Here is a 12,920-nt window from a genome sequence, read left to right as displayed (position 1 = left end):
CATGATCATGGTCAGATATTTCTCATATTTTGCATGCTATGATGGTGTTGTTAAATCAGTGTGATTGAGAAGTGTCTAACATTTTGTAAAGAATCAAATCCACCTACCTGGAAGTGGGAACCACTTAAGTTGCACAACCATTGTGCATTTTCTCGTTATTATTTTTGTTGTGATTTGATGGTTAATATAGCCAAGAGTGTGTTCAAAGCTTTTTCTCAACATAGCTAGCTAGCTAACATTTATGCACGGTTCCCACTGCTGTTCTGGAGGAGCTGGGAACAAATGCTCAGCGTGAACCTGGTGAAGTGACGCTGTTTGCTAGCCGGACGGGTTTCAGCTGCGCACCCATTCAGAAACAACCCGCCGCGGAGAGAGAGAGAGGGAACATGGCAGCGCAGGTGAGAGAGAGCGATGCTCTGCTTTAATTAATTAACACATGCCATCGCTTTACTGGAGCTTCGTGAACTAATGTTAGGCGTTCATAGATTTGTAGCTATGAATATCTGGGACGTTTAAGGTGCAGCAGTAAAAACTAAGCGCTCGCTCAGCGTGTTAGCTGGTTAGCCAGCTAGCGTCCTCAGGTGCACATGTGTTCAACCGTTCCTGACTGGATCGTTTATTTAGTCAAATACTCTCTGCTTATAAATGTCCGAACCTATGCGGCATGTACACCCGTGTCCCACCCACTGATGTAGCCAAAAACGGCGTAGTTCCTCAGTCGACACCGTTAGCTGATATTAGCTAAAGTTCGCTAGCCAGTTGGCTAACCCTGAAGTGTCTGGCTATTGCTAGTACATTACTGTAAACGCCGAGCCGGTGATTGTTCTTGTCCCATTACGAACACACAGAGCGCACTGTCTGCTACAGTGGGGCTAAAATGAGCTGTTTATCATGGCATTATGGGACAGAGAGCGTAATTTAGCTAGCTAGCACAACTTAGGCTAACTTAATGTAGTGCTAGCTGCTGTTGTGGCGCAGGTGTCACTATGGCAACGTGAACTGTTGAAGCACGCGGCTCAGTGCTTAGTGATAAGGGTGCATATCGCTGCAGTCCTGTGAAAAGACCTGGGTCTCCATTTCTGTCAGTTCTTAGTTTATCCTTTAAACCCTTTAGCTGCCCTTTAAACCGTGTGAACAACTTGAAATGCTCTAAAAATGACTTTTAAATGAGTTAAGTCTTTTTACAGCTTCTTTCCACAGGCCATCACCCTCATGAACAGCTGAACATTACAACACTGCTTTCTGAATACAGTCTGTTACGTGCATACATCATATCCAGATGTTCTCTCACTCTCCTTTCTCTGTACTGCACTTTATTTATCTGATAGTGTCTCAGAATAATCTGTACTACCGTCTCAACCAGTGACTCCTCTGTTCTCCATATTTAGATCTATTTAATCCAGTCTGCACTGTTCTTACTGCTGCACTTAGCACTTTACTTTAAATATACAACTCTGCACATGTTAAGTTTACAGGTGTGTGTGTGTGTGTGTGTGTATCACTGTGTGTGTGTGTGTGTATCACTGTGTGTGTGTGTGTGTATCACTGTGTGTGTGTGTGTGTGTATCACTGTGTGTGTGTGTGTGTGTGTGTGTGTGTGTGTGTGTGTGTATCACTGTGTGTGTGTGTGTGTGTGTGTGTGTGTGTGTGTGTGTGTATCACTGTGTGTGTGTGTGTGTTCTGATGTTGCAATGTAGAAAATTGCTTGCGAACATAACTGCTCATTATATATTAGCAATATGGAAAAAGACTATTTCTATTTAAAACAATTGACATCACTTGGCTTGGGTCAGACATGACAAGAATTTGACTTCATACTCAACATGACCAAAAAAAAAAAGACTTGAATGCCAATCACTCTGACTTCAGTTGGAAAAAACTTGCCAGTAAGAAACCTAGAGATGTGTTTGATTGCAGACAGGGTTCTATAGTCACTTAGTTTTCATATAAAGCAATTAAACAATTTCTGTGCTTTTGTGCATTATTTAACACTTTTTTTCACATTGCTTCTCAAAGATGGCAGCCACGAAAGTGCCCGAGGTGCGAGACATCACCCGGATAGAGAGGATTGGTGAGTGATTATGATGGACGTTATGAAGAGGTAGCACAGCATGCATGTTTATTGATCCAGCCTTGCTATATAATCAGTCTGGTAATGCTGTTAAGTTTAGCACTTATCTGTTGTCATGATGGATTTTTTTTGTTTGTTTGTTTTTCTGTGTTTTAGGTGCACACTCACACATTCGAGGCCTTGGACTGGATGATGCTTTGGAGCCGCGGCAGGTAGGACTGCCTAGATTACCTTTTCTCAAAGGGTTTTTTTGAATTCATGGAAAAGTATGCTGGTTAGCTGAACACAGTGTGAAATGTTGTTTTAATATTATTATTATTATTATTATTACTATTATTTATTGATTTATTTGTGTGAATTTATTTGCTCTTGTGTGCTTCTCAGGTTTCTCAGGGAATGGTGGGTCAGCTGGCATCTCGGCGGGCTGCTGGTCTAATCTTGGAGATGATTAAAGATGGGCACATTGCCGGCCGTGCAGTGCTTATCGCCGGCCAGCCTGGGACTGGCAAGACTGCCATTGCTATGGGTATGGAACTTCTCCTTTTAAGATCGTTTAACGTCTTTTCCAAACATTTTTATTGTTTGTTACTGTTCAAATCGTCGAAAAACAACATGCCATATTGTAAACGATATGACTGCTGCACTATTTAAGGTATAACTAAAACTGCAGTTAAAGACTGGGGGTGAGGACACAGGGAAGTCTGCACTGACTTGTGACCTGATGTGAGATTTGCCTGTAGTAACTTGGGACTTTGTCAACACTTAAGACTTATTACTTGCGTCTCAGTGACTTGCTACTACCTCAGCCTAATACCAATTATTTTCGTCCTACTGTGAGGCCACTCAGTGAAAGTGTTTTGTTTTGGTTGAGCAGGCATTGCTCAGTCACTTGGTCCAGATACGCCTTTCACTGCTTTGGCTGGGAGCGAGATCTTCTCTCTGGAAATGAGCAAGACCGAGGCCCTCAGCCAGGCCTTCCGCAAGGCCATCGGAGTCCGAATTAAGTGAGTGGAGCTACTATCGAGCAATATAACTGGTGAAATTAAGATGTTTTATAAGGGCAAAACAGACTTATATGACTTAAGTATGTTTTGCACTTTTCAAGATGGATTAGTTGGGATTGACCTGGGAAGTATATAATGTTATTTATATATTTATATTTAGATATAGTAAGTGGTGTAACTGGAAGATTTGTATTTTCCCCAGTTCGCCAGAGATAGCCCTCAATAAAACGTCACAGCTTGGGAATACATGTCACTACATTCATTAACAATAACGGCGCACAACACAGCTGCGTCCCTTATCAGCTTTTGTTATTCCATTAGCATGAGTTAGACTGGAACAGGACTATTGCTATCATTTACTAAGGGAGCTTCAGGTTTATCCAGTTACCAAAATCCATTCAATTTCCAGTTATTACAGTAGAACAGTAGAAACTCCATCAAATTCAAACAGGAGTAAAAGCACAGATCTAACTAAGTGGTAATTATTGTAGCTTTGGTGGAACAAAGAATAACGATTATTAATGTGAATGAACATTGAATATGTCTGCTTGGTGTTTAAACAGAGAAGAGACTGAGATAATTGAAGGCGAAGTGGTGGAGATTCAGATTGACAGGCCTGCCACGGGAACGGTACGTTTCTAACTTGTTTGCTCAGTTTATTTTCTCATGCTGTCTTTCCTTGTATCTTTTGTGATTCTCACAATTTTTCAGTTTTACACACGCACACACACTGCATATTAGATTAGATTGGAAGTGAAGCCTGAATCATACTGGGGCTATGTATTGGTGAGAACTTTGTCATACAGTACTTGTCCTAAAATTGTAAGCAAGGTACTATTTGTCATATATTATTTATTATATTATTTTTTATTTTATTTTATTCAATTTTAGGAAAACTGATAGTATTTAAAAATGTAAAGAAACACCATTGAGTCTGTATCCTGCTTTTTAGTAGACTTTCTGCATAACTGCGTCTACTGTTCAAGAAAGGCTTTCTACTACATTTTGGAGCATTGCTTTGTGGAGTTGATTGCACTCACATTTGGTGAGGTTAGTGAGGTCAGGATTTTGGATAATCACCACCCCACCTCATGCCCAACTCATTTCAAAAGTGTTGTCATTTCAGAGTACACCAATGCTGGGGGGAGCGCACACCTGGCATTAGGCATGGCATGGTGCCAATAGGTTCTTATTTCAGCAGGGATTACACAAGCTGTGTGCATCTTTGTCAGCTATGGGTGCAACCTAAAATTGCTAAATACATTCATTAGAAGTAATATCCGCAGACATTTGCACATCTAGTGTATTTCAGATAAAATGGTCAGTGAACATTAGTGTTATGCAAAAGTGTGGGCATACTTTTGCCCAAAAATACATAAGTATTTTTCTTTTTTTTTTCCTTTTTTTTTTTTTTTAAATTGAGTTGAAGTAGCTGAATGCATTCATTAGACAAACGTCACATCACTCAGTGTGATTGTGTGCTAGTACACACTACATTTCTTACAGGATTAAGTCAGATTCGTTCTTTTCCTCCAGTATCTGATCCTGGCATTCTGTCCGTGATACAACACCAATGGAAGCACTGGTGCATTTCTGGTATTATATCCCAATATCTGATCATTAATGTCAAAACAAATAAATACAATATTTCAAATTATAATAGCAGTGCCAGTTTCATATAAATCAGCACAAATTACTTCATTTAGTGCAATGAAAACCCACCTGTTTGTGACGGAGGCCAGTGAAGCAGAGAGTGATGAACTCTGGTACATATTTATTCTTTTTAATACAGCTAATTTGTTTAATCATAAAAGGTTATTAAAGATATTTATCACCAGGTGTGGGAAATGAACTTCTTATCATGATAAATGTGACGGATGCATTTGGAGCTGCTGGGGCGCAGCTGTATAAATGAGCTATGAGTTGTCCCAGAATAGTCCACGTTATGAGTCAGCATGTCCAGCTGAAAGCTATTAAAATGCAAAACAACAGATTGTCCTTAAATAAACCCTGTTCGGTTTGGGTTATTGATTACTCTCTCTTTGTTGTTCCCTTCCTCTCTTTTTCTTTATGTGCTCAGGGTGCAAAAGTGGGCAAGCTGACTCTGAAAACAACAGAGATGGAGACCATCTATGACCTGGGCAGTAAAATGATTGAAAGTCTCAGTAAGGAGAAGGTCCAGGCTGGGTGAGTGGGTGCAGATGACTCAGTAGCTGCTATATAATTTGCCGTCTGTGTATGAAATGCCAAACATCACAAGTGTTGGTTGTTGTTTTTGTTTTTTTTATCCGTCTGTGTTGTTGAAGCCCATGTTAAGCATACATAGACGTGGACTGTAATGAACAGAGCTTTCTCTGTCTATTTAGGGATGTGATCACCATTGATAAAGCGACCGGGAAGATCAGCAAACTCGGGCGGTCTTTTACCCGAGCACGAGATTACGATGCCATGGGTGCACAGGTAAGCAGTGTTGCCAGGTCCTGGTCCAGTCAAAGTTTAACCCAAAACATACTACACATGAACTACAAGATAAAGAAAATTACCTCATCTGCTTCTGCTCAAACTGATGTTATCTATACTGAGCTGTATGGGCAAGAAAAGGAAACAAACATTTTAATGACTGTGCCTCTTTTTATTATCATTTACATTGTTGGTTAAATCATAAATAATTTGTTTAAGTCTTTTGAGCCTGTTTACACCTGCCATCGACATAATTTTTGGTGATTAAATCACGTTTGGATTTCATTTGTCTGCATGAAAGGCCAGGTGTAAACACCCCCAAGACTCATTGTGATCAGATTATGAACAGATTACGATCTCTCCAACCACTTTCTGAGGTAGTCAAAGATGGATCTTGTCCATAAATGGGATGTGTTTTCTGTGATTGGATTCTGTCAAGCAAGCGGAAATACATCTGTCTGAAAATGAATACATAATTTCTGTGGATCTCGGCTTTGCTCTCTCTCGTTCTCTCTCTCGTGTGTAAGTGTGTGTGCACATTCATGCTTATTTACGGGTAGAAGAGAGCAGTATTGGTTTAAATAGCCTGTCGCCTTTTCTGATCGAGTCGTAATGGGAATCATCTATTACATTATAGAGCCCAGTAACTACTGTTTCTCTGTTCAGCAGGGCAGTTTTGATGAGAAACCGTTGTTTACAGGATGTAAAACTGAAATGGGAAACGTAAGAAAGTAAAATTGGATCTCATCTGGACACACTGGGGACACATTTTAATGATGAGTGTAAACAGAATCCGGTCAAATTGTGTCGTAAAAACATAATTAAGGGACCAGCATGATGACTTTTTCACCATCTCAAACAATAATCCAGTGCTGAGTCAGTGAAATCTGTGAAGTGTAATTGTAATTGTCAAAAATATGTATTACTTGGATGCAGTTTTATATTAACTATTTAAACATACAGCATGCAGTGTTTTTGGTGTTCCAAATAAATACTGAGACCATAACATTGTATACTTTAAGACTGTCATCATATCTTACATGGCCATTTCCCTTAAGCGTATTGAGATTTTTGTCATAACGCCCAGCTCTGTCAGCAACCCATGTTTAAATATCAGTACACTGTTATGGACCGTTTCTACAAACACTTGATGGCATACTGGCCATTTATTTAGAGCTGTACCTCATTGGCATTGTCATGTAGGTATGCAGAGACTATTACTTGTCTCTCTTCATACAAAGTTTATGTTCAGTTCTCTAACTCATTGTCAGTTTCTGGCTGGACAGTATGGTTAATGTTTGAAAAAAACAAGCTCTGATTTTTTTTTTTTTTTTTTTTTATACTTGCCAAATACCTTGTGTTTGTATGGCAGCATGATCAGTATCTTTTTTTTTTTTTTTTTTTTTTTTTTTTCACAATTTAAGCTTTTGTTTCTAAACTTAACTCAAACTGTGAACCTGGCATAAACTGTTAGATTGTGCAGCTGTTGTATTAAATGTTCATCAACATCACAAAATGCATCATTTAGTAAGCTAAACATTTCCAATTAGGCTTAACCTTTTTTGAGCCATGTGAATTCTTGCTCATGATATCAAGACATTTCATCTGCCCACATAATTGTTCCATTATTGCACATTTTATTCAGAACCCTGCTCTGGAATTGATGCAGATAACTGACCCATTTTTGGGACTGCAATCACAGAGGCTTTAAAGACCTGGCTGCCTATTTTCAGATTTACAGTATATGCGCTTACTGCACTCTGACTCTGTTGGGAAATGGAAAACTAGTTCCTCTGGTATTTGTGTCTGTGTTTTGGCTGTTTGTGTTAGGAGTTGAATGGTTTTTGTTTTTGTTTTCTTTCTTGAAGACTCAGTTTGTGCAGTGCCCAGAAGGGGAGCTGCAGAAGCGTAAGGAAGTCGTCCACACAGTCTCGCTCCACGAGATTGATGTCATCAACAGCCGTACGCAGGGCTTTTTGGCCCTATTTTCAGGTCTGCCTCCCCTAATTGTTCTGTCTGGCTCTATTGTCAGGTCACTTAATGAAAAGTGATGCTGGCCTCAGGTGAAAGAATGGGAATTCTCTTCACTGTGGTGTTGAATATGATTTGATTTAGCTTGTTTGTCTACTGTACAGGAGACACAGGAGAGATCAAATCAGAGGTACGTGAGCAGATCAATGCCAAAGTGTCTGAGTGGAGAGAGGAGGGCAAGGCAGAGATCATTCCTGGGGTGAGTACAGCTTGTCGGACAGGTCAGTTAGAATGAGCCTGATCTATTTCTAAAATTCAGATTATAAAACTAGATCTTGACTTTGAAATATTGACCCGTACCTGAAAATAACTCCACAAAAGTGTTTTGGGAAGTTAGCCCACAACATCAAGTTTTGAATCCAAAAAATGACCTGACCTGAGGCTGGCAAAATTGCCTCAACCTGACCCAACTCAGACAGATAACAATAAAAGACTGATGTTTCTGAAGGTGGCACCAATCAGTTTACCTAAGTTACAGTATTTAGTGGGGATGTTCCAATCCAGTTGTTGATTGTGTTGTATAAATGTTAGTCACACAGCTTATATAAGCTGAGCTTCTGATTCATAGTTTTATTAAAACCCCTTTATTTTTAGTATCAGTTTCTATAATGAGACATTCTGGTCTAGTGTAGTAGAGACTTTAAATGACTTTTATAGTGTGTTTAATATCATGTGTATTATGTGTATATGTGTATTAGCATTAGCCTGCACTCAGTTCTGAATGTGCTCTTCAGTGCTGATTTAGAAACAGAAAGACGAGTGGTTCTCTTATCGGTAAAACAGCGTTTCAGTGAGAGCTTTATAAAGGTTCAGATATTATGGTTTGTTTTCATGTTCCACTGTAAAATACCTCTTACCTTCTGTGGTTGTTCCTCAGTGCTTCTGGCTGGGAATGATGTCTGTTAAATGGTGCCTTAAGGACACTAGATGCTGCTCTGAACACCATGGCTAAAAACAAAGACCCCAAACTGGATTAGTATTAAAGTAGCCAATACCCGATCCATTAAAATATGCTTGTATCAGATCCGACCCTGGATCAGATCGGGACAATCCTAGTATGTAGTAGTAGTAGTTTAGTTTGCAAAAATAAAAATAAAAAATCATTAAACAAATGAAAAAAAATGGAGGCATCTAAAATGATTTTTGTATTCCACTTCTGTTTGTCTGTTTCTGTTATAAACATCTTATGAAAATGCATCTAACATATGGAATAGGATGCATGTTAAAATGCTCATGTAAACTAAGACCAAAGACCATTTTTTTTACTTTGGCATGAACTAGTGAGCACACGCACATTTGTTTATTAGAAGTTATGTGAATAATAGGATATTCCTTTTTCCTCCTTGTAGGTTCTTTTTATAGATGAAGTTCACATGTTGGACATTGAGTGTTTCTCTTTCCTAAACCGAGCCTTAGAGAGTGATCTTTCACCTGTACTGATAATGGCCACCAACCGAGGCATCACCAGGTATGTAAACACACAAACGCTCAACAAACTTAATCATGGCTTATTATTATTATTATTATTATTATTATTACTACCACTACTAATAATAATAATACATGTGTTTCTTTTTACAGAATCCGAGGCACTAACTACCAGAGTCCTCATGGTATTCCAATAGACATGCTGGACCGGTTGCTGATCATTGCTACATCGCCCTACACTGAAAAAGAGACAAGACAGATCCTCAAGATTCGGTGAGAAACCTCCACTGAACGCATGTGTACTAAAAACTTACTGTTCAAGGAGCTTTATATTGTCTCTGTCTAAGAAAAACCTTGCATCTCAATTTTTGACTTATTAACCATAATTTTAATGTGGCAGTTGTTATTTATATGACCAAATTTCATAATAAATTTACCAGTAGAAATATAGAAATTATTATATATATTTTTTCAGTACACAAATGTCCAATGATGTTTAAAAAATAAATAAAAATGGGGTGGTCTACCTTTGTCAATGATTAACAAAGTGGTTCTGACTGAAAGTTTGACATTCAAGTTTTTTCTGGATGTACTCATTGGTTATTTGCTCCAGGTGTGAGGAAGAGGATGTGGAGTTGAGTGAGGAAGCACACACAGTGCTGACACGTATTGGACAGGAGACATCGCTCCGCTATGCCATCCAGCTAATCAGCACTGCAGGCCTGGTGTGCCGCAAACGCAGGGTAATGGACAAACATTTGTTTGCCTTCAAAGTACATGCTTTCCTTTTTGATCTCTGGAGTTCCTACTTTGTTTAGATGTGTTTAGATGTGTTTAGAAGTTCTGAAAACAGCTTATTTGTACCTAAAACCACACCAAAGAATGCATCATATTGGGCAGGATAACTGCATTGGTACAAACTATGACGTTTCATCTCTCACCTAAAATAATGAATCACTCAGACCGTTGGGTACCCGGAGTGTCTGTCTGATGTGATGTGTTGTGTTGTTTTTTTTTCAGGGCACAGAGGTCCAGGTGGAGGACATTAAACGTGTCTACTCTCTCTTCCTGGATGAGTCTCGATCCTCGCAGTACATGAAGGAGTACCAGGATTCTTTCCTCTTCAACGAAGCACGTGAGTCGAAAGCTTGAATCTTTCCTTGCTTTTTAAAAACTGCAGATCAGGCGTGCATGTTCGGCTCCAGCTGTCTACTGAACCTATAGTTTTAGCATATAATGGAACTTGAATCCACTTATGTTTGTTTGATTTTATGGTCTTTAATTAGTCATAATCTACAGGCTGTTTTTAATACCATGCTGAGTTAATAAAAGCTGCATTATGCAAGAATTGGTATGTCTTGCTTTTAGGCTCCTCCTTCAGTCAGCAAGTGCAATTCATACTTTGAGCCACCACTAAATGATTGTATGCATTTTAAGAGTTGCAGAATTATGTGGACTGTTGCAGTAGAGTATACGAGTATGAAGGTTATGCAGTTTCCGTGAGAATTTTCCTGACAGCTACTCATATATACCACATAGTGTTGCTTTAAGAATAATATATGTGCACGTGTAAGTGGGGTTTGATAGGGAATCACGAGGACACAGTTCTCAGGTTTTTTTTTTATTTTCGTCTAATTCCGTTTAATTTCAGTTTAACAGCTGCACTGACATTGTGCTTATTTTTAGTGAAAATTACAATGACCGGGTTCAAATGTATCCTGGAAAATCTGGAACACTTGGAAATGTAGGGAATTGTTTTCCATTTGTAGACACACCTGAAAATTAGAATTTTCTGGAAATATTAGTGAGGTCCTGGTAAAGCCACTTAGATTGCACATTTTAGCTACTGATGCTCTGTTTATTGACGTTTGTGGACAGAAGCTTTACACCTGCCTCATGTCTTTAGAGTTATGAATGTTATAAATGGATACACAAGTCACTACTTATTATATAGTTATTAGTCACTGATGTATAGAACATTAACACATAGGTGATTTACACATCGGTAAGATGTCATAATAGCTACTTCTCTGAAAAAGTTGTATCGCTAGCCTGCGTCAGTCAGGTGTTTTGAGTTTAGATGCATGCCATTTGCTCCAAACTTGATGACAATTGTGCGAATTTTAATAAGGATCTAATGCACTATTTATTTATACACTGTATATTTATACACACATGCCTCACTAATGAATTGGACATATAATGATTTTAACATTACCTGTGTTCAAGCTTCTGTTTTGGCTTTTTATCTAAGCTTTAACTTGACTTTCTTTCTGTATGGCCATCATTTAATTCTTTACCAAAATAACACTGGACTGTCCATCTCCAAGGTCAGCTCTGACACTACTGAGCTTCACATTTGGAAAAACACCAAAGGATATGTAGAGGGATTTGCATCTAATGGAAAATATTTGCATTTACTCTATATGAACAAAAGCATTGGAACACTTACAGCAGCTTTTATGATATCCCATTCTTAATACTCTATTAATATGGATTTGGTCCCCATTTGCAGCTTTAACAGCTCTACAGTTATTGAGTCAGCAGAGCATTGGAGACTTTTATACGCAATGCTCCTCAGCACTCTGCGACCCCGCTCTGTAACTTTATGGGGTCTGACACTTTGTGGCTGTGCTGCTGTGGTTCCTACGTGCATTTTTTTCAATAATGCCACTCACAGTTGATGGTAGAATCTAGGAGGAAAGAAATTTCACCGACTTGACTTGTAGCTCCTTTGGCAATGAGACTGAATGAAGCACTGGAGTTAAATGATTTATAGATGTGTCCCAATACTTATATATGGGTATTGATTACGTTTATTCAGTAGCCATGTGTGTAAAGCCAATTAACACTGGGAGGCTTTTACCGCTCTCATTGTTTATGGAAGTCATAAAGAAATGTTTTTCTAAGAAGAATGGGGGTCGTAATGCCTGTCTTCCTGTGTCTTTTCTGCAGAATCTCTTCAGATGGACACTTCTTAAAAAGAAGAGGATGGAGAGCCCTTTTTATACCATGTTCCTGTGTTCACTTAACTCTTGTGGCCTGACGGTCTCCTGCTGGCTGTGAAGTGCATTCCCTTAGTGCTCGTTCTTTCCGTATGTTTAGTTGCGGTTTGTCATTTGCTGAAACCCATGCACATTAAAACTATTTTTGGTTGAACTGCAAATCTCTGCTATCACTCAATTTAATTGTTAGAGCTTTACACTTAGAGCCTAAGAGGATTCTCTCCATATTACTGGAATTTAAATTACCCATTAAAATACTGAATTAAAGATGTTTTTTAAAATAGGAGGGTTATGTCTAGATTGTTCCACATAAATGGTGCACAGTTTTAAAATTTAGTGTCATGTTTGGGAAGCAGACATGAAAATACACTTGAGAGTTTGTCAGAACACCTACCTTGTACCTGCACTCATTGCTGCGCATGAAGCAGAGCAGATACTTGGTGGTTGAACATTCTCCATGCAGTAATAGCATTGACCTACAGTCATGTGAGAAAGTTAGGATTTTGTGTGAAAGCCAGTCCTTTTAAATATGTTAACATTTACTACTTCAAATGCCTAAAATTAGAATCCGATGCAGCACATCAGCTGCAGATGATTAGAACATAGTTGGAGGGGGTTTTGGAGGAACCTGTCTTTATTTACATTTACAGCATTTAGCAGATGCTCTTATCCAGAGCGATATTCAAAAGTGCTTCGTGAATAACCTTAGATACCTCTAGATACTACTAAACAAAAGTCAATATGGAGACCAACATACTATACACTTCGCATAAGTATTTTTGGAAGAGGTGGGTCTTCAGTCTGTGCTTGAACACAGCGAGCGTCTCTGCTGTTTGGACACCCAGGGGAAGTTCGTTCCACCACATCGGTGCAGGACAGAAAAAAGTTTGAATGTTGTCTTCCATGGATCTTAAAGGATGG

The 12,920-nt window shown here is 38.9% G+C and overlaps 1 protein-coding gene across 1 annotated transcript; it reads left to right on the top strand.

Annotated features, from left to right (window-relative positions):
• The first annotated feature begins 275 nt into the window (after positions 1–275).
• On the top strand, positions 276–12,160 carry ruvbl2 (RuvB-like AAA ATPase 2). Its single transcript, XM_072668283.1, has 15 exons — positions 276–398; positions 2,017–2,071; positions 2,228–2,283; positions 2,456–2,597; positions 2,946–3,075; positions 3,639–3,705; positions 5,156–5,262; positions 5,442–5,535; positions 7,404–7,527; positions 7,671–7,765; positions 8,916–9,034; positions 9,148–9,267; positions 9,608–9,737; positions 10,015–10,129; positions 11,950–12,160. Exons 1-15 carry the CDS (start codon positions 387–389, stop codon positions 11,973–11,975), a joined length of 1,392 nt encoding a protein of 463 aa, XP_072524384.1. The 5' UTR covers positions 276–386; the 3' UTR covers positions 11,976–12,160.
• The last annotated feature ends 760 nt before the right edge of the window (positions 12,161–12,920 follow it).

The sequence above is a fragment of the Salminus brasiliensis genome, chromosome 1 (genome assembly GCF_030463535.1).
Source record: "Salminus brasiliensis chromosome 1, fSalBra1.hap2, whole genome shotgun sequence".
Lineage (NCBI taxonomy): Eukaryota > Metazoa > Chordata > Actinopteri > Characiformes > Bryconidae > Salminus > Salminus brasiliensis.
Note: the sequence above shows the minus strand (reverse complement) of the source record. Positions and strands in the feature narration are given on the sequence as shown.

Bases quoted from the DNA above. Each gene is read 5' to 3' on its own strand.
- ruvbl2 (XM_072668283.1), top strand. The intron at 2,284-2,455 runs GTAGGACTGCCT...TGTGCTTCTCAG, and splicing joins ATGCTTTGGAGCCGCGGCAG to GTTTCTCAGGGAATGGTGGG. The intron at 9,738-10,014 runs GTAATGGACAAA...TTTTTTTTTCAG, and splicing joins TGGTGTGCCGCAAACGCAGG to GGCACAGAGGTCCAGGTGGA.